We start from the raw sequence: 21,017 nt of genomic DNA, 5'->3' as shown, positions 1-21,017 counted from the left end.
TTTATCATGTATGGTTCGGGATTTAAACGTATTTGAAGTTTTAAGGACCGCCTTAAGGTAGGAATAGGGTTGGGGCAACCGGACTTACCAGAAGGCCATGTATAAAAAATTATATCTGATTTTCTTTTGGGGTCCGCGCGGACCCCAGCCGGCTTTCGATCGTAATGGATACACTGGCGTTCTTATACATTACCTTATTTCCGTGTTTATATGTTTTTATGCACTCATCGTATGTCTACCAAGTTTTCAGGGAATGGTGTAGTAATAGAATTAAATTTTAATAACTTTGGTGTAATTATGACGTCATATGAGATCAAAGTTGGGCCTCAAAATTTAAAGCCCCTTCAGTCTGAAATGGGTTTAAAGTTTTAATGGGTTTAAAGGTCGGTTGCAGTACCAAAAAGCGCCGCTAAGGGACGCCAAAAGTCAAATCAAGTGGCCCGCGCACTTTTTAAAAAGAGTAATGTCTCATGAGTATTTGTACGAAGTTTGTTGCTTGTATCACAATTTTAAAGATTCCTCCAAAATTTGATGTTATCTGCTCCACTAATAATACAAGGAGGTTGTTTCTTTCTAGGCTCCCCTTCGTCTGGCGAACAACGACGGGAACCACGTCGAGGGGGGCGTCTGGCTGAGGGTGGAGGCCCGCAATGCTGCTACAAGGGGCCGGAAGTCTTTATAATTCCTTGCGGAAGCGGTTGCACTAAGCAATTTTCCTTTGAAATCTAATGGCTACCCTTTCTACCCTTTAAAATGATATTGTCTATGTACTATTTGATACTACGTTGAGTTACATCACCTAGAGATTGCCAAACTATGTATTAGTTCTAGAACCACAATTTTCAATGAGTATAAAAAGTCCTGTCAATACATTTAATATCTACTGTTTTTGTATGTGTATGTCTGTGCTTAGGCCGAACGGTCTTGAATGTACATGTACAATAAAGGCCATCTATCTACATCTATCTATGTATTTATTTTATTTCAGATCAAACATGAGATGAAACAGAATCTTAATACGTCTTTCAGGAATAGGTTGAAATAGAGACCCAACGTATGTCTCAAAGAACAAAGCAAAACAATACAGGACTCAATATGAGTTTATTTCGATAAAACAATGATATTTCACATTTCCAAAGGACTGTCTAAAACTTGTCTTCACCTAATCTACATATCGATTCAAAGTGCTTGGATAAATACCTGTTTAACTACAGTTTCCATAGGTCACTGGCGAAAAGTACTGGATGCTACTTGAAATGTTTGACAGTTTTCAAAATCTTGAATAACAGTTTTATTGTGTATCTCATAATCAAATGTGTAAACTTCATCGACATTCCACATCATTACATTCATAAGACCAGGCAACTAAAGATTTGACATATTGCTCAACAAGTTTTATAGATATTTATTATTGTTATATTGGGTATCATAATAATAACTGTCTTTATTTGCAAAATCATGTCCGAAGGGTAATTGCTTTTACAGAGTTAAATATGCTATACCGTACAATACAATAACAGACAACTCCTGTCTGGAAAACCTATGCTTCTACTACTACGCTTGGTATTATGTGGTTTGATTTCTTCTTTAGCCAGTGCATAATAGTCCCACATTCTGCATACGAACTTATATTCCAATTATGAAAGCGAGGGTCAAGCAAATCAAATTTGTGTTAGAGAGTGTAAGTCACCAACTAATGGAGCAGATAACATCAAATTTTGGAGGAATCTTTCAAATTGCGATACAAGCACCAAACTTAGTACAAGTACTCATGAGACATTACTCTTTTGAAAAAAGTACGCGGGCCACTTGATTTGACTTTTGGCGTCCCCTAGCGGCGCTTCTTGGTACTGCAACCGACCTTTCGGGCGTTGTATCTCCTGTTCTAAACATGCTACAGATTTTTATGTGGTAAAAAGCTGTTGGTATGTGGTAAAAAGAAAGAAGCGACGTTAATTTGTTGACTCTAGCAGCTTGCGTTGGAACTGCAGAGGCGTTTTTGCCGGTGCACAATTTGCAAAAGAGTAATGTTTCATGAGTCTTTGTACTAAGTTTGGTGCTTGTATCACAATCTGAAAGATTATTTCAGTTATCTGCCCCACTAAACTGGTTAGGCTGACGACATCCGGTGCCGTGGAACGTTGGTGCGAGCCTCCACCTTCAGCCACACGCCGCCCCTCACCTGGTTCCCGTTGTTGTTCTCCAGGCGGAGGGGAGACTGGAACGAACAAAGACGTAGGTTCAGTATGAGTAGTTCATGAGCTAGAATAATCATCTACAAAACAATCTCTAAGGGCGTACCCGGGGGAGCCACCAGTATAAATATCAACCTATACATGCACGAACAGACGCCTACAAATATTCCTTCTTCCCTCGCACAATCCCCCAATGGAACGCCTTGCCTGGCCCGGTAGTTATGGCTCCCACCGTTGAGTCCTTCCGGGCCAGGCTGGAGGCCTGCCCGCCTTAGACCAAGCCTCCCCCCCCCCCCTAAAGTGCCCCATCAGGGGCTATATGGGGGTGTAGCCGGGGCTCACATAACATCTTCGAGCCCCGGCAAATATGAAAATGAAAAGATGAAAATGAAAAAAAAAACAGGTATGCCTGACAAGCCTGAGTGGTTAAATGTAGAGAGAGGGGTGGAGAGACGCCCAGAGAGAGAGGGGGGTGGAACTGGTTATGGCGTGGCCATCAAGAAAGAGAGAGAGAGAAGGATAATGTCAGAGAAGTAGAAAGATAGAAACCACTGTTTTTTTGTACCACATTGTCATTACATGATAGCTTTAAACAATGTCTAGAGCTAGAAGTTCAAGGGTTAGGTGTAACAAGTCGATCGGTGTAATATAGCCAGCTGCCGCCGCGCCGCGTGCCTGCGAAGCTGGTGTGTTACGCCGAAAGGCGGTTATACCGGCTATACAGATACAGATACATTATGTTATGTGGATTTTGTCATTAACACTTGGTTAATGACAAAATCAACATAACATCACATTCTCTACATTCTAGACAAACCACTTTATGCTACATCGTAGGCTATGTTTTACTTGTATTGCACTTCAATTGTTTTTCAAATGAGATCTGTGATTAAAGTAAGCGACAGCGACAGGTCAGTGACAGTTACCTCAGTCTTCTCACATGTGACGAAGCGGAACTTCTCCTCCAGAGTTCTGGCCAGGGCCAGTTTGATTCCCAACATGGTCTCTTTAACATGAAGATGTTTGACGCATGGGCCTCCTTAATACACGGGTCTGAGGACTCAATACTCCCCCCCAAAAAGACTAGACAATGAAGAAGACAAAAAAATAATTTTTACCTCAGTCTTCTCACAGGTGACGAAGCGGAACTTGTCCAGAGCTCTGGCCAGCGCCAGTTTGATTTCCAACATCGCGAGGCGCATGCCCGGACAACTCCTGGGACCGGAACCGAACGGCATGAATGCGTACGGGTCACGTGACTCCTGCGCCTCTTTAGAGAACCTGTGTTGAGAAAAACCGAAGATACGTTAAAAATGATGTTTTTGTATGTACGAAAGAGGCAACTTAACGACCGGAGCACTCAGGTACACAGCTACAATGGGGGCAGTATTGATGCGGTCCCAAACGTGGCACTTCCAGTCCTTGCAGCTTTGTGACAAGGAGCAACAGAATCCAGTCACGTTTGGGACCGCATCCTTGCCACAATGCTACCAAATGGCAAGGAGTTATAGACTTCATTAAGCCCCGAAGAATGCAGTCAATTAAGGCTAGGCTTTGACTTATTGAAATTGCAACAGGACAATAACATTATCAAAGGTGTATCAAGAAGCCAGTAGTTACAATGCCTGGTCAAGAGTGCAGTGCATTCGTCTTGATTACAAAACATACTGATGGGATAGATAAATTTGTTGTGTAATTATAACTTTAAACCTTTAGTAATATATTGTATAAGTCTATGATAATGTATGTATTATCACCATAATTCAGTCTTACGACTGCAAGTGTGATATATGTGAGTGAAATGTCAAATAAACCATTCATCAAAGCATTGAAGCAGACTTTAATCCAGTACAATGTATGGGGTACCTCTCGGGCTTGAACTTCTCCGGTTCCGGCCAGAGCTCCGGGTCGTGGTGGATGGCGTAGGCGGGGATGTTCACGATGGTTCCCGCAGGGATGTGCAGACCCTTCACATCCGTGTCCTTCTTACACACACGATCAAACCTAAAGGCGAACACAAACATACGTAAAACATTTTTGGCCATCCAGTGACTAGAGAGAAGCATAGCCTCTAATGCCACCAATCTGGCCAAGCACACATGTAGTGTCACCCCTACACTTCTCGATGAGTGTGTCCTTCTTACAGAAATGATCAAACCTGTATACATGTAGTTGACCACAGAGTTAGACGTGCAAAGATTAGGTGTAAAGAGTCCTTCGGTGTGATGTAGCCAGCTGCCACCGCACCGCGTGCCCGACAAGCTGGTGTGTTACGCCGAAGAGCGGCTCTAACGGCTATAAAGATACAGAAGCTGGTGTGTTGCCATCTGTGTCACTCATATTATTCTCGATGAGAGTGTGGTGGTATTTAACATGAAGGGGTTTGACACATGGGCCTCCCAAATACACGGGCCCAAGGGCTCAATGTTCCTTCAAAAGACGACCTGTTCCCTTGGGAAAGGCACTTTACACGACTTTCCTCACTTCGCTCAGGTGTAAATGAGTATTGTACTGTACCTGTGTTGGTGGCGGCATTAATATAAGTTGAAAAAACTTGATTGTGCCGTCACCACGTCTTGTGATTACATGTTTCAGAATATAAAAAAAGACGATCTGGTCGCTTATGCTACAATCTTGTATCTTCATGAAAACTAGACAATAAACAAGTCACATGCTTTTAAAAGCACGTATGCACGATACACATCCTTCAAACAAAAAGGACTGACCGTTTTGCACCAGGATAGATCCTCAGGGTCTCCTTCACGCACATGTCCAGGTACCGCATTTCGTTCACTGCTTCGTAATCCAGCTCTCCCTGTGTGAGGACAATGTTGTATTCTGATGTACTTTACGCGATCTTCAAATATGTAGGTATGTACTGTTAAGCATTATGGGAATTCCTTTACAAGTGTTCTAAGATGACAAGCTTACAGGAGGCATGTAAACTTTTGGCCTGCGTATTGGTTCCTTGTTCCTATCTGTAACATATAGCATCTTGCATTTTACCCCTGCACTTACTATTAAATCTTTACGCAGACCCCTAATCAGGTTGAAAAAGCCGTGGCTTTTTCAACAAAAACCAACGAGATCCTAGGTCTCTGTCATCACCCCATGAGCTGATGAAAGATGGCGGATGCCAGCTGCAAGTTTCTCATAGCTTGAACATTCGCCGTGCGCACTAGTTTAACTCCTTCATTTAATAGATCCAAGAGAAACTCACCCGATTCTGCACGACTGTGTCGACCTCCTCCATGACCCTGTCCTGAGCCTCCTGGTTGAAGGCGAGGTTGTAGGCTGTGAGAGCGATGGTGTTAGCTGTCGTGTCGTAAGCGGCCAGCCAGAAGACCATGGAGTTCCCAATCACCTCAGTCATGGACAGACCTGGACATGTGCAGATTCCTTAATCTCCAAGCAGATCTTTTGAGTGGATGGAATGGCAGTATCAAATTGGCCAGGCTGTATCCATTTGCCAAACAGTGGGTGCTGGACAAATGGATACTGCCTGGTCAATTTGTCAATACTGTCTTTTCACCCACCAAAGATATATGCTTGGATCACCGTGGATATTATTCTAGCGATTAGTTAGTTTGTTCTGCCACAAAGCAAAAGACATGACAGTACATTCAACAGACATGCAGGGAGACATTGGGTGAAGCAAGGCAGTGGATAATGTTCCCAACTTAAAAAAAAAATATCTTTTTCGGGATAAAGATATGTTGATCCTTTAGGATGATGAAACATACTAAGGCAACTGTAGCGTCGGTAAATATGCACAATCCTGCACAGAATTCTGCACCGTTTTTTTTTAAAAGAAAAGTAAAAAGAACTGCTATACTTGCCTTCCTTAACAATTCCTTCGCCTGTCTTCTCGTCTAGAGACTTATTGTGAGCGTTGAGAAGTAGCTGAAGGAGGTCCACGCGTTTCTAGAAGGCACATAAATTCTCATGTTTGATCGTGTTAGAAAAGCAACTTAACATTAAATACTTAACGTTACATGCATATTCAGAGTGTATTAAATTTAGTTTGTTGGAAACTTTGTTTATTCATAAGAAGTTCAGATCTGTCTGCAGGCCGCGTTTCACCGAGGTTATGATGGAAGAGTCAGACAGAAAAGATACAATTTAAATCATTGACAGTTCCATTAAATCTATGCACGTACATGGTGCAAAAAAACATACATAAGAGTGATAGCTGGGGAATAGTTGCAAATATAGAAATGAGGTCCTTCTGTGCTCACGATGGCATCTGGCATGGTTACTAGAAGTACGATTGTATGGAATGATATGTAGGTGGTACTTATTAACTCAGAATGTTTCCATTTATAAAAGTGGAGACTTACCGCTTCGTCAGGGTTGCTCTGCCTCATCTCGATGACCTTCCGGATGGTGCGCTGGAAAAATTTGGTGGCGAACTTTGGAAAGAGGGAGAATCCACCCTTCTTAAATACATAGTTGAATGGAGGCGGCACTGTAGCAGGGAATATTAGAAAAATACACCAGTTAGACCCTTACAACATGAAAGCGACCAAAAGTGGATTTGTATGACTTACGGATTCATAATTGTAATATTATCCACGGTTTAAGAGTATGATTTGGAAGACAGCAAAGCATACACAGAGTACAAATTTCAAAACTAACGGACTTTCTATCTGCTGCAGCATGGAGTCTTATGAACTAAGAGAGTATGTAGGAGTACCGTGGACAGGCCGAGTGTAGTTTCTGTCGTTGATAAATAAAGGTATGCAACAGCAGTAACATATGAAGAACTTCGAAAGTCGTAACAGATAAAAATAAATTTATGGAAGGATACAGGGTTAGTGTGACACTCACGGATGACATAGAAAAGTCCCTTTAGTATGTTGATGTTGAAGATTGCCTTGGCGTGGACGGCAAAAGGATGGTCCGGGTTATGGAGAGAGTCGGCCTCCACACCGAAAGCCGTGCTGGAGATCACGTCCAGGGCATACGCGGAGGTAACCCTACAAGGAAAGGTTTATCGGATTTAGATTCAAACTAATAATCCGGGATGACTGTTGGCCTGACACATAGAGGAAAGCTTATCCTTCCAGATATGTATCTGTATCTGTATAGACGGTATGACCGCCCTTTGGCGTAACACACCAGCTTCTGCATCTGTACAGCCGGTATAACGGCCCTTCGGCGAAACACACCAGCTTCGCAGGCCTGGTGTAGCCCATATGTTTAGATAAACAAATTGAATCTAGTTGCTATCAACCGTTCGTGTGTGTGTGTCCGCGTGTCAATATTTATGTGGATCGTCTTGATAGATGGTAGGTAGGTAGGTCTTGCTGAGACCTCGAGATAATTAGATTTCGGACTCTCTGATCTAGTTAAGTTTAGAAACTTGCTGCTCTCTGGATACTCACTCTTTCAGGTCGAACATGCTACTCTTTTCTTGCTTCTCCATAAGGATGGAAACCAGACCATCGGCGCATTTTTCCACAAGCATGGTCATCTGCATGAACACATGAGCCAAGTTACTTGTAGTATGTCATCTTCAGCTTCATTTTCTATTTTTAAATCTTCATCAGGGCAATAGTGGTTGGATCACTGTGCCCTGAAGCTATATGTTACTGTTAATGCTGTTCAAAATGGCTTTAGTATTCATTCATTCACAAACCCGATTAAATTGTTCACTATCAAAGTTGGGAACGTACCTGTTTGAGTTTGCTTGAGCTGAAGGTGGGAGAGACGGTGCCCCGAACCCGCTTCCAGTCCGTGTCTTCGATCACGAAAAGACTGCCCGCCCACGCTTCCAAGAGAGATCCTAGATCCTGTGAAAGAATCGAAAAAAAAAAACAGCCAACATAAGCATTAAAGTTCATCTATGATTATGGTGTCTGAGCCTGGGTGTCTGCCATGTGAAAAAGCTGACAATAATTTCTTCCTTCTTTTTTGCTTAGTAACACTGTAACTGCAGTCCAAGAGCTGGTCCGTTGGCTACAGACCTTCTCTTTCCTTTTCTGCTTTGAGATTAGAGACTTGGTGGAATTCATCCCTTCCCCACTGGAACCGCCATACCATGGACTTCTAAACACTAACATTTTTCACAATGGACGACCAGGAGTAAAATGCTGAAAGACATTTTCCGCATATTGCTCACCCTTCGGTTGCTGAAGTTGTTAAACTGCTTGACTGTGATCTCATTGATGAGTTCCAAATCACCCACCATCAGCATTGGCTCACGGCCCTCAAAGAACCTGCGAATTAAAGAATAAAAAGAAATTGCTGAAGATTCCACACCTACGTAAAATAATTTCAGTTGTTGTGTTTTTTTTTTGTTCCTCCAGGCAAGGAGCTAGGTTCAAAACCGCCTTGCTCCAAGGCTATGAGGAGACCATTTTGATCTCCAATTCAACCCCATTCCCTCTCAAACTGCGGGAAGACCAATTCGAGCTTCTTGTCAGTCTGTGGTTACACCATTACCCCTAATGCTCACTTAACTTACTGTGATTCTACTGTTCAAGTAACAACGGACTCACAAAATGACCCGAAGGTAAGTGTTGAAGTTGGAGCCTATTAGCCATTCCACAGTCGATCTTCATTTGAATTTCTCAACCTCTAATTTACACCACTACTTTTGTGATAACTCTATCTGTATTTAAAGAGCACTTACCCATACACTTTGCCGTACTTCCTATAACATTTGCAGTCGAAGACGTGAGATCCCTGGAATGGAAATAGTTTAAGGATAAGTAAGGATAATTGATTCTGAACAAACTAAACAATTGGACTAGACTTACTAAACCATCTTTACCTTTACGTCGAAGAATGATAGGCATCCAGGTAGACATAATTTAAAGAAAATAATAATAAAAATCTACCACTGGATAAATTACGGAGATTACTTCCAGATGTTTCATGTGACATCCAGCACTATTGTTCAGCGACAATAAAATGAGCTCACTGAATTAGTCAACGATAGAACTTCAAAACTAGTTGAGCATGAAAAAGACTCCTAAGTGTCACGGCTATATTTACGTACGTTATCTATGTGCTTATTCGTTTGTTACGCCGTAGAACGATTGTACCAGTTGACCAATTCAAATTCTAAGGTACCGACCTCACTGTAGCTGAGGATGTTTCCAAAAAGCAGCACAGGCGAAGGGCCAGGGATGCCGAGTCTCTTGAACGTGTAGAACGGCCATGTTACATATCTACGAGGAAACAGTGTGCATTTCAGTATGTTACATACAGGATATTCCTACAGAAAGGTCTGCAGTGCCCTTATCCAAAGCTTAGCTTAGGGTGGTGCCCATATCTTAAATATTTCATATCCATTTCTGTGGCCCTTGGGCGACACATTTGTGCAATGCACTACAGCAGGGGGCTAGTCCGCTGGTAGTGCTGTGTTTGACCTTCCCACACTCTTTCTCATATGTGCTGAGTGCTAAAGTCTTTGGTATGACCCGGCTGGGGTTTGAACTCTCGACCTCCCGGTTACAAAGCGAGCACTCTACCAATTGTGCTATTGCACCGGTTGCAACAGGCTCTGATAATATTTTTACAGCTAACCTTTACTGTACATTCATGCCCTATCGGGCTCAGTACAGGTGGACAGATAAAAAGGTGTAAAGATTACATGCTTGTAGTACAAACAGGACTACCGATACTAATCTACATAAGGTCTAAAACTACTCTAATACAGACGTTTGGCTTCCTTTTGTTTCTTTGTGATGTTAAAAGTATAGTTTGAAATGAAAAGAAATCAGTTCCTCCAGCATAGTTACTTGTTCCCGGCAGGCAAAATAACCAGGGAGGGCTTAAACAATGAATGAATGAATGAATGAATGAATGAATGAATGAATGAATGAATGAATGAATGAATGAATGAATGAATGAATGAATGAATGCTCAGGCATGTCAGAAACTTTAACTAGCCTAGAAAAACCGTCCCTAGCACTAGCTGAGGCTCGTACACCGGCTGTATAATATGTACACAAGAACAGAGATAAATTTATATTTGTTAACAGTCGGTGAGCCATCTTTGTAGACAATCTTGCATTCAACCTTCATATTTCTCACCAAAAAACGACGTAAGGTGTTACGTAAGGTGTTATTTGTTTAAAGCCACCTTCCGACCAAACAATCGCTAAGAAATAACTCACATTGCACAGGCTGTATTATATGTATTCAAGAACACAGATAAATCTATATTTGCTAGCAATTGTCCATATCTTTGTGGACAATCCCACACTCAACCTTCACATTTCTTACATTCTAGGTGGGGTCGTGTGGCGTAGCGGCAGAGTGCGCGACGCGGAACCTAGAGGAATCTTGTGCCCTTGGCAAGACACTGTACACGACTTTTCTCACTTTGCTCAGGTGAAAATGAGTATTGTCCTGTCATGTAGTCGTCCCATGTGTTGGTGTCGGCATTAATATAAGTTGATAAAACTTTAGTGTGCCGTCACCACGTCTGGTGATTACATGTTGGAAATGAAGCAAGCTGTTACGTGCATGGCTTTATTTGCTAAAAGCCACCTTCCCACCGACACATCCGCCCCCTTTCCTCCAGTAATTATTTACCAGGGGCTAATGCTATCGCGCGCTCGCTCACGCCATCTTTATACCGTACTTCACTATTTCCATATTGTGTACGGGATGGCACGTATACTTGGCAACGCTACCTGTTGTTAGCGAAGGTCTGTGTCCCTTAAACTGGGACGTTAAGCGGACATCCCGTGTTGATAAGAGACACGCATCCCAGTAGTGGCAAGATATTGGACCCAGTAGAGCATGGGGCATTTCAGAACCTAACAAAAATCTAAAAGGCTGCAAAAAGGGATTAGGTGGATCAGGGATAACAACCTACACAAATTGAAGGATAGTTAACATCCTATAGAAAGACAATCTAGGTGGATCATTAAGAGTAAGTAATCACCTAGGGAATTAATCAGACTGCTGTAGAAGGGCATGCTTTATATATCCCTTGATCATAAAATCAATTCAGGTGAATATTGACCTTATCTCAAGTAAAATGCAAAATATCGTAATTGATCATAGCACTAGGCTTTCCCCTGGGAATTGAAAAAAAAAATGTTAACTACACGAAGGGGTGTGGCCATCTCAATCACACAACATAAGGGGTGAGGCCATGGTATCATGGCCCTGCAACTCCTACCGCAGGTGTCCGACATCTAATAACATCACCTAATTTGATAAGGTCTAAAACAGTCATCTGCCTATATAGCTAGCTGGTGTTGGCTTGGCTCACTGTTGTTAGGTTTGTTACATGTTTGTAATTGCAATTCCAGGAAATGTAGACAGGTGGCACAAATGTCAGCCTATGTCTTCCCAACTGAAGGCACACACTGAGGATAAAATGACATGCATCTTGAACTCTTGTCTAACATCTAACACCATTAAAAGCACTGACCAAATGTGGTTATCTCAGGGATCCTACTGTTAGATTCTCTTGTTAGATTTCTAACAAACCTAACAGCCAGCAGGCTGAGGAAAACATGAGATGCATTTTCAACTGGCGTCTAACATATAACACTATTAAGCACACCACATGTGGTTATCTACATGTGGTTATCTCAGGGATCCTTGCACTGTTAGATTCTCTGTTAGATTTCTAACAACTGAAACCTAACAGCCTGATGATGCAGCCTGACAACTGTGAAAAACACTGCACATATTCTGAACGGCCGTCTAACATATAACACCATGGTCCATTAAGCACACCACATGTGGTTATCTGCATTTGGTATCTCATGCATCCTGCCTCTAATTAGGAACAGCACTGGCTACCCAGGCATTGCAAGCACTTTTAGATTCCAATCTCCAAGCAGAGGTTGGTAGGGAATAAAAGTGATAGGAAACACGGACAAAACATCAATATTTTCGTAATTAGAGCCTGAACGAAAATGAAATTTAGCATGCTAGTAGATTGGTATTTAACACACCGAACCTTGGTCTTTTTTCCCAACATAGACGTCAAAAATGATTTTATTGGCAAACAAATGGGTGCAAAAAGTTGCATTTTAGGCCAAAAATCGAACCTTTAAGTTTGTTTCACATTTTAGAAGAACCTTTGAATTCAGAGTTCGAATTCAGAGTTCGATGACCGCGGGTCAATGATCAAAGTGCATCGGAACACGTTCTATCACAATGTCCTGGGTGTATGTAACTTCTTGCATGATTTGGCACCGCCGAGCAGGTGTTTCAGTTACCTCCATAGCATGCCAAAAACCGGGGGTTTGGGGGGTCTTCAGGGTCTTTGGGAGCTTTTATGTGGTATTTTCTGATTGCATATAGACAACATAGCCGGCCGGCCTCGTTGAATTACCCCCGTTTTTTAAACTGGACTAATCAGAAAACAGCCCAAGACCACCCAACCCCCGGTTCTATAAGCCTGCTACGGAGGCTATGGTTTCAGATCAAAATTAAAAATGCACTAAAAGTGAACTACCCTGGATGCCAAAACTAGTAGCAGTAATTTACACCAGCGGGCGAAGGACTCTTGCGACCCGGAAAACGAGTTCTTGATTCCAGGGTAAAAATGAACTAGCTCCTGATTTGATAGAATATCGTGACTTAGGCTTGTTGTTAAAACAAACAGAATTTTGACGGTCACTTTTTTGTTTATCCGTAACTATTTGTCGACGTTGTAATCTAATCCTGGATGGAGTGAGTGTGTGTAGGGGGGTCTTTACAGTAGAGTTGTTTACGTATCAAGACACACGCTGTCGTTTTGTCAGTTTTAATCTTTTTCTTGATAATGTGATCAGTATGGTTACCTATACAGAATTCTGACAGCTATTTCATGGCTAAGAAAATATTGTGGGGGCTTCAATGTAGGTGAAGAAATGTGTGAACACTGTTTTCACTAAATTTTTGCCGTGATGAGGCGTCATTTTCAATTTATGTCCTCCGAGCTTGCGAACTATTTTTCAGCGGTTACTGTTATACATGGATACTTACACTATTTGAAGTAATGTTTTTTTTTAAGTATTGCATTTTTTCAACCTCTTATAGTCCCAGACTGGGTTGGTGGTAATCTCCAAGCAGATCTTTTGGTGAGGATTAGGGCAGTATCATGATCACCCATGGGTGGGGAAATGGTTATAGCCAATTTGATAGTAATGATATATTGATAGTCTGTCTTACCCTCACCAAAAGATCTGCTTGGAGATTAGGTTGGTGGGAGCGTGGTACCCATAAATATTTGTCACCACCAGCCCCAAATCGGGGGTGCGTACTGGGATGCATACTTTTTTCGGGAATTTACTAGCCTGACCGTAGCAGGCTTATAGAACTGGGGGTTTGGTGGTCTTCGGCTGTTTTCTGATTAGCCCCGGGGAGTAATTCAACCGCGCCAGCTAGCTATGTTGTCTTGTTAACATGCAATCAGAAAGCTCCCAAAGACCATGAAGTAGCCTGGATGCCAGACCCATAGCACACTGGACACATTTGGGTCTGGCATCCAGGCTAACCATGAAGACCCCCAAAACCTCCCAAGTTTTTGGCATGCTATGAAGGCTAGGAATCTAAAGCTATCCCCAAAACTATTAGCCTGGGTTCCACTTCCAGACCCATAGCACACCGGGCGCAAAATATCTCAGTGAGCCCAGTAAAAGCCGGACAAACCCTTCGGGCTCAACTCCCCCGTAGCGCTAATTTAGGCAGGCGGACAAAGAGCTCTCGGCTGCCGAAGGAAAACGGCTAACAGCCCGATACTAGTTTTGGCATCCAGGGTAGTCATACGGTGACTTGGAATCGACTCTAAAGTCATTCCTGCCACGCTCAGTACTACATATAATTCCTTGCTGGCTTTCAAATTGTATCAAATGCAATTGTTGCGCAATAAACTTGACTATCACTATCACTAAGGGACACTAGGTAGCTTTTTACACAAAAATTTGAAATATTCTTAATTTGAAATATTCTTATTATACCAAAGAGATTATACTAAATCTAAGTGTTATCAGTGTTTCCTGCCTGAAACATGCACCAAGGAGGACCTGGAAGTGCTGACCCCCAGAGGAGTCTTGGAGGGGAAGAGTGCAGCAGTGGCGACCCGTGAAGAAAAAAGAAAAAAGTGTTTCCTATCACTTTTATTCCCCACCAACCTCTGCTTGGAGATTGGAATCTAAAAGTGCTTGCAATGCCTGGATAGCCAGTGCTGTTCTTAATTAGAGGCAGGATGCATGAGATACCAAATGCAGATAACCACATGTGGTGTGCTTAATGGCACGTGTTAATGGACCATGGTGTTATATGTTAGACGGCCGTTCAGAATGTGTGCCGTGTTTTTCACAGTGTGTCAGGCTGCATCATCAGGCTGTTAGGTTTCAGTTGTTAGAAATCTAACAGAGAATATAACAGTGCAATGATCCTTGAGATAACCACATGTAGATAACCACATGTGGTGTGCTTAATGGACCATGGTGTTATATGTTAGACGGCCGTTCAGAATGTGTGCCGTGTTTTTCACGGTGTCTCAGGCTGCATCATCAGGCTGTTAGGTTTCAGTTGTTAGAAATCTAACAGAGAATCTAACAGTGCAAGGATCCCTGAGATAACCACATGTTGATAACCACATGTGGTGTGCTTAATAGTGTTATATGTTAGACGGCCGTTCAGAATGTAAGTCTTAGAAAAGTATGCTTGTCATGTTTCCTCAGACCTGCAGCGAGGAAACTTCACTGAGCTTCACCAGAGATGCAGGAAAGAGGTTGAAAACCAGTGAATTCCCCTGGGTGCAATATCATTCAATGTTAGGTTTTCTGTTAGGTTTTGAAATGCACCATGGTTTGCTATGTCCAATTTCTTGCCATATATAACGCATCCAGACCATTAAAGAAAACTACAAAAAAATACTGATAAGAGCCCCAGGGATAATGATTATACTGTGCAAATTTCACTATTTCCATAGCGTGCCCGTGATGGCACGTGCACTTGGCAACGCTAACTCACCATAAAACTGTTGCACCCGTTTTATGGTAATATTCAGAGTAGTCTGAGAATCTTGACTTTGGTGGTGATTTTTCTTACATTTCTTTTCATCGAGCGAACGGAGTATTCCCTACCATGCCTTCTTCCTGTTTGCGTTCTGTACCGATTTGTGCACTGAAGGTCTATATCTCTTAAACTTGGACGTTTGTGTGTGTGTGTGTGTGTGTGTGTGTGTGTGTGTGTGTTTGTGTGTCAAAAACAAACCAAGGCCTAACCTCTACCAGGCACCGCGGATCGCTGGAAAAATATTAGAAATTGGCCGAAATAAAGGGATGGTATATCTTCTCTGGTATACCATCCCTTTATTTCTGCCAATTTCTACTATTTTTCCAGCGATCCGCGATGCCTGGTAGAGGCTAGGAACATGGGCAGAATCACGATACGTGCTTGGGTCACGTACGGAACTTGAAGGACGCTGGACTTTTGACACAGCTCACCGGAATGGCCTCACTAATGACCTACCCAGCTGGTGGTTCACACTGTCTAGACAGGTAAAACCCGCCGATTGCTGAAACAATGTGGCAAAGAAGACTACGTTTTGTATGCCACTGTTGGAGGAACAAGAATGAGATAGTACACAAACTCTTACTGTGGAATCCGAGTCATTGATAAGATGGAGGATAGAGAGAAATGGAAACAGACAGTCATGGGAGACTTCGAGCGAGTTCGACGCAGTAAGTGAGTGACTGAGTGTTGCAGGCACATGTACTTCAAGTATACTACAGCGTACTCACAGATAGTAGAGTAGAAAACACAGTCCCAGCAACACCCAGGTTGGCGACAACGGCAGAAGATCCAACATCGCAGACATGATGTTCGATCAACGGTGATTCTTGTCAATGGTTTTCAGTGCAGACACTTTTTAAAATCTTTTAGTACACTCTCTCCGCTTCGCACACCACCTAGTCCAGAACTTCCTACGCGTGTCCGGGGAGGTCGACCCAGTTTGTATTTAAACAGTTAGGTCACGACTGAGTTAGTCACGACTGGGTTAGTCACGAACTCACCATGGTCGATTTTGGATCTCCTGGTGCTTGGTACTGCAGCAAAACTTCCGGTTTTTGTATTTTTTTGAGTGGCACATAGCTTTTCCTGTCAGTAATAAGTGGTGTAGGTTTTGTCCCCCTAGCAGCTTGTTCTGGAGCTGCAGGGGGGTTTCTGTCAAAACCTTTCAGAGCAAATAAATTCACAAAGGAACATGTATTTTTATGATTTTAAGTAGGTGGGGAGCTTAGACAAAGATCTACACTTTTGGAGGCAAATGATGACTTCATTTGCATAATTAATTAGGAAATTCTGTAATTCCAGTGTTTTACATCATGGCACTTTGATACATGTAACATAATTTATTCAAATCAGGACCTCATTTGCATAATTGATGAGTAAACGCTAGAATGGCCTTATTTCTTAAGATAACCCTCTCATTGGGTGGAGAATATGATTAACTGATATAAAATATGCAAATCGGCTCTTATAATTTGTAAAGGTATGTCAGAGGTCGTGCTTGCATACATGAATAACCAACAAACATACGTGGTCCATGTTAAATAGTAAGGATTTCACCAATGTGTTGCATGTTACTAGATAGGGTCTATGTGAATAATTGTTTTCGTTAGAAGGACTATGAAATTGTCTCGCCGCATTGTGGGTGACTGCGGATTTAGCGGAATAACTCTTGAAGGCATTATTCGACGTCCATGCTTTTTGGCAGGCAGATTACCGTTGTGGAGGCCAATGCCAAGTGTAAGTTTGGGCTTCGTGGGGGTCCGTTCGTCACTGCAGTGGACTTTTTTGTGTTTGTGGCTTGTTAGCAAAATAACTCAAGTATATTTAAACAGATGCTCATGATTTTTGGTAGGCAACCTACCATTGTAGAGGCCAAGGTCAAGTTCGAAAACAGGCCTCGTGGGGGGTTCCTATGTCGCTACAGTGGACCTTTTGTGTTAGATACATAATGAACCATCCCCACCAACCTCTGCATTGGTTCACATGGGGGACAGCTGTCAGCTATCAATTGCTTACAATTGAGGTGCTGTCATATAAATACTGGGGCGGGGGAGGAAAAAGGTGGACATGCGTAAGGCAGGTCATCCCTTAAATTGTAAGGCCAGACCCAGTAATCTTTATGGATGACGTCCACTGGAGAACTTAAATTTATTGCAAAAGTGCGATAAAATACATGAAGGCCCAAAAAAAACTGATTTACACGCACAGATTTGGAACATATTAACTGTGGAAATACAAAGGTTAGGATGCAAATTGAATAAAAGAACATAGTGTAACAACAAACGAAAACAGCAATAAATCTCCCCCTGTTCTGATTCTTTCCTTTCATCACATCTTCTCATTACAGTTTGCGACACTGTCGTTGAATAGAAAAAAAAAGGAGTACAGAGATTCTTTTGTACTTTAGACCAAACTGATTTCTAGTATTAAAAAACGTTCCTTTATCTAGAACAATGTCCCTCTGACAAAGGCATGAGATCTCCGACCTCTAGTTTGTATATAAATCTTGTAAATGAGTAGGATTGTAAATGTCAGCCATTTAAAGGTGATCATCACCATGCATAATATTTACGAAATCACTAAACATGTCATGGAGGTATGAGATCGCCGAACTCTATTTTTCAATGTACGTGACAAGCTAACGGGTGGGTATATCCTCCGTTTAGGTTCCACGTACCAATCATTACAAGGTGCATTTCACATTTCCATTGGCCAGGCAAATAGCGCAATCTTTTCTGTCTCCATACGGCTTCTCCGGAAACATACGCCATGTTTGGCATTTCTCCAAGCGGAATAGAAGCAAACCTAACTATTAAGCGGTAGAGACCTTCCGTATAGCTTCCGTTTCGAAAAGCTTCCATTTTTACTCCGTGAAGGAGGTCAGGACCTCCGGACGGAGTGTTGTGAACGGCTGATTTTTCATGTTCGCAGTCAAAACACTGGGTTCTCTTTTTGTAATCGGCACGCAATTTTATACGCCGTCTGCGGGCATGCCCGTGTTGATGCACGAATGTGTATTTTTGCCGTTGCTGCTTTCGCGGTCAATGTAATATTGCAGACGCACCCCTACAATTACGAGGCGAATTGGAATGGTCCAGAAAAACGCGTTGTTTGGAATAACAGTGGGGGGGTGGAACTTCATGCAGATACGGGGTGGTTTTTATAAGTGGTTCCAGATGTTTTTGCCCATGGTTAAGAGATGGCAAGTTTTTTGGAAGATGTTCGCAGCCAAAACGCATTCTTCCGTACGTCGCATTTCTGTGTAATTTCGCATGTGGTGTGGCATTATGTCCGGGATGATGCACGTCTTTTTATTTTTACCGTAGCTGTTTTGATATTGGAGTAAATGCTTATTTTCGAAACATCCCCATGTCGCTGAAATGTTTTCGTCCGGCCGTTTATGTGACCGGTAGTAATTATAAGTCGCGGTCAGGCTGATGGGGACGGAAATGTGGGGTGGTCAGAGGTCAACATTACGAAATATAAATACCGATGACGTATTCCTATCGATTTTAAACTGGTCGGCTGTGGCGACCTAGTGGCGGCGTGTATTTAGTCACGTAGCAACTGGCCGGTCGTCCTAGCAACGAGCATGCTGGCCGCTTCTCTGTAAACATGGACCATATTTTTGAGCAACCCATCAATGTGTTCTGCCTCGTGGTCGGATGTGGTCTGGGGCTGGTAAACCGCACATACTAGTAGATCGGGTAATTTTATGATTTGCTAGTTGTAAAGGCGTCTTGTAGTATGAGCCGGTATATGAAGAAGTAGCCTGTGTTACACAATAATGCTTTCGGCCGGATTGATGTGCAACTGTTACTAATTACAGGGACTGCGCTAATGCCGACCAGTTGCGCTGTCCTGATACACCGCGAATGTTGGGCAATATGCGAGTGTTCCCTGTAGACAGTCCCGGGAGTCATTTTTTCCAACATTCGTTCATTCCAGGAGCCAAACCAAAATACGTTCATGAACCGAGTCCAAAAAACCGAAACATGACAATCGGATGATCGGACCTGATGTACATTTCTCTTTCTGTAGATTGTACACACAATACACACATCTTTACTTTAGATAATCTGGCCATGGCAGGTAAAAAAAAAGTAACCCTGAATCATACTAGATTAGCGCAAATGCATGTTTATGCGTTCAAAACAAGAAAAGAACTTGTTTCCCGGTATTAATCTCATGAAACACGGCGCTGAATATTGACGCAACAATATTTCGGGCATCGCGCGCCCTTCCCCGTTGTTTAGACTGTATGTGCGTTTAAACAATTTTTCTTTGTTCGATTTATCACACTTCACAGAGAATTGCCAATGGCTACTTCTTTTTGTTGCAATATATACTACTTCACGGAGAATTGTCCCCTATGGCTTCTTGTTTTACTTCACAATAAAAAATTTACCGTTATCGATGCGAAAAAGACTTTTCAACCACAAAATGAGTGCTTTTTTTACACTTCTTCGGTCACAATAATGATATAAGCATGATTAAATACAGTTTTCGTGTCGTGGATAAACATATTAACCCTAAACAGAACACCTGGAGTCCGCGCGGACCCCAGCACTATATATTCTGTAATACATTTTTTGTTTCTAAAGATTTTTTTCTGAAATTTTAGGTAATTGTCACCCACAAAGTTGTCTCTCAATACAATGCAGAAAATTCAGTTTCTACCATTTATAAAAAAAATTATATCTGATTTTCTTTTGGGGTCCGCGCGGACCCCAGCCGGCTTTCGATCATAATGGATACATTGGCGTTCTTATACATTACCTTTTTTCCGTTTTTATATGTTTTTATGCACTCATCGTATGTCTACCAAGTTTTCAGAGATTGGTGTAGTAATAGAATTAAATTTTAATAACTTTGGTGTAATTATGACGTCATAGCTAATAATATAGTCCGCCATATTGGATTTTGACCAATGACGTCATCAAATTAGCATATTATATGCATATTAAATGATTTAACTTATATTTAATTATGTAAGATGTTATTAATGTTGGAAAAGAAGTGTAATTTAATATAAAACTCGGAAAATTTTTATGTTTAAACCAAAATTACTTCTATTTAAAAAAAAACTGCCTGCCATGGCAACACAAAAAAACATCAACTTACTAGTATTAAACTAATATGAACTTTTTTCCAGAAACATTTTAGGAAAGGTCTCCAAATTTGATACTTCTAGCGCAAGCCGTTTAGCCGCTATCTGAGATCAAAGTTGGGCCTCAAAAGCCCCTTCAGTCTGAAATGGGTTTAAAAATCGGGTATTTCTTCTTGTCTTCTTTTCTTCACCAAAAAATAGAAAAAGTTCAAAATGTATGATTTTTGTATGTAATGTGGACACAGAGGTTCCCACATCAGTTTGCAAAACAATTGAGCTGGTAGCATGTTGATAATTTCTAAAAATTAGCAAAAAACTGCTCTGGGGTCCGCGCGGACCCCAGGTGTACAGATTAATCAGTCCGGGAAGGTGTACTGTTGAGGGTTAAGTAGATGTATAGTTTAAAGTCCAACTATGTAACTTTTTGGCAAGAAAACTGTAGAACAAATATTGCCGGCAATGAATGTTGAAAAGATCATCGATGTTCATGTCTTTGTGGTTTAGCTGATAGCAAAGCTGTATCGGTAGATGAAAAGCATTCCTTCCGATAAGTTACGATAAAAACATTTGGATATCCCGCGACCTTTAGCTTGAAGGTAGGGGTTAAAATCTGTTCGTGTTGTGTTCTTTAAACAACGAGTCAGCATTGCAACAGATGGTTGTCATAGTATTGTGTGTAATCGCAAAAGGTCATCAGTTCCATACACCTCTAGAAGAAACAT

General features: G+C 41.9%; 1 protein-coding gene across 1 annotated transcript; it reads right to left on the bottom strand.

Annotated features, from left to right (window-relative positions):
- Window positions 1–2,100: 2,100 nt before the first annotated feature.
- LOC109476094 (cytochrome P450 3A8-like) lies at window positions 2,101–16,105 on the bottom strand. The gene is made up of 14 exons (XM_019776963.1): window positions 15,914–16,105; window positions 9,280–9,373; window positions 8,833–8,885; window positions 8,320–8,416; window positions 7,874–7,990; window positions 7,583–7,671; window positions 7,026–7,174; window positions 6,536–6,663; window positions 6,035–6,119; window positions 5,416–5,576; window positions 4,922–5,010; window positions 4,062–4,199; window positions 3,314–3,476; window positions 2,101–2,218 (listed from the first exon to the last, which is right to left on the bottom strand). The coding sequence occupies exons 1-14, from the start codon at window positions 15,988–15,990 to the stop codon at window positions 2,111–2,113; spliced, it is 1,548 nt and encodes a 515-aa protein (XP_019632522.1). The 5' UTR covers window positions 15,991–16,105; the 3' UTR covers window positions 2,101–2,110.
- Window positions 16,106–21,017: the final 4,912 nt, after the last annotated feature.

This window comes from Branchiostoma belcheri, unplaced genomic scaffold (genome assembly GCF_001625305.1).
Source record: "Branchiostoma belcheri isolate BF01 breed outbred unplaced genomic scaffold, Haploidv18h27 scaffold36, whole genome shotgun sequence".
Lineage (NCBI taxonomy): Eukaryota > Metazoa > Chordata > Leptocardii > Amphioxiformes > Branchiostomatidae > Branchiostoma > Branchiostoma belcheri.
Note: the sequence above shows the minus strand (reverse complement) of the source record. Positions and strands in the feature narration are given on the sequence as shown.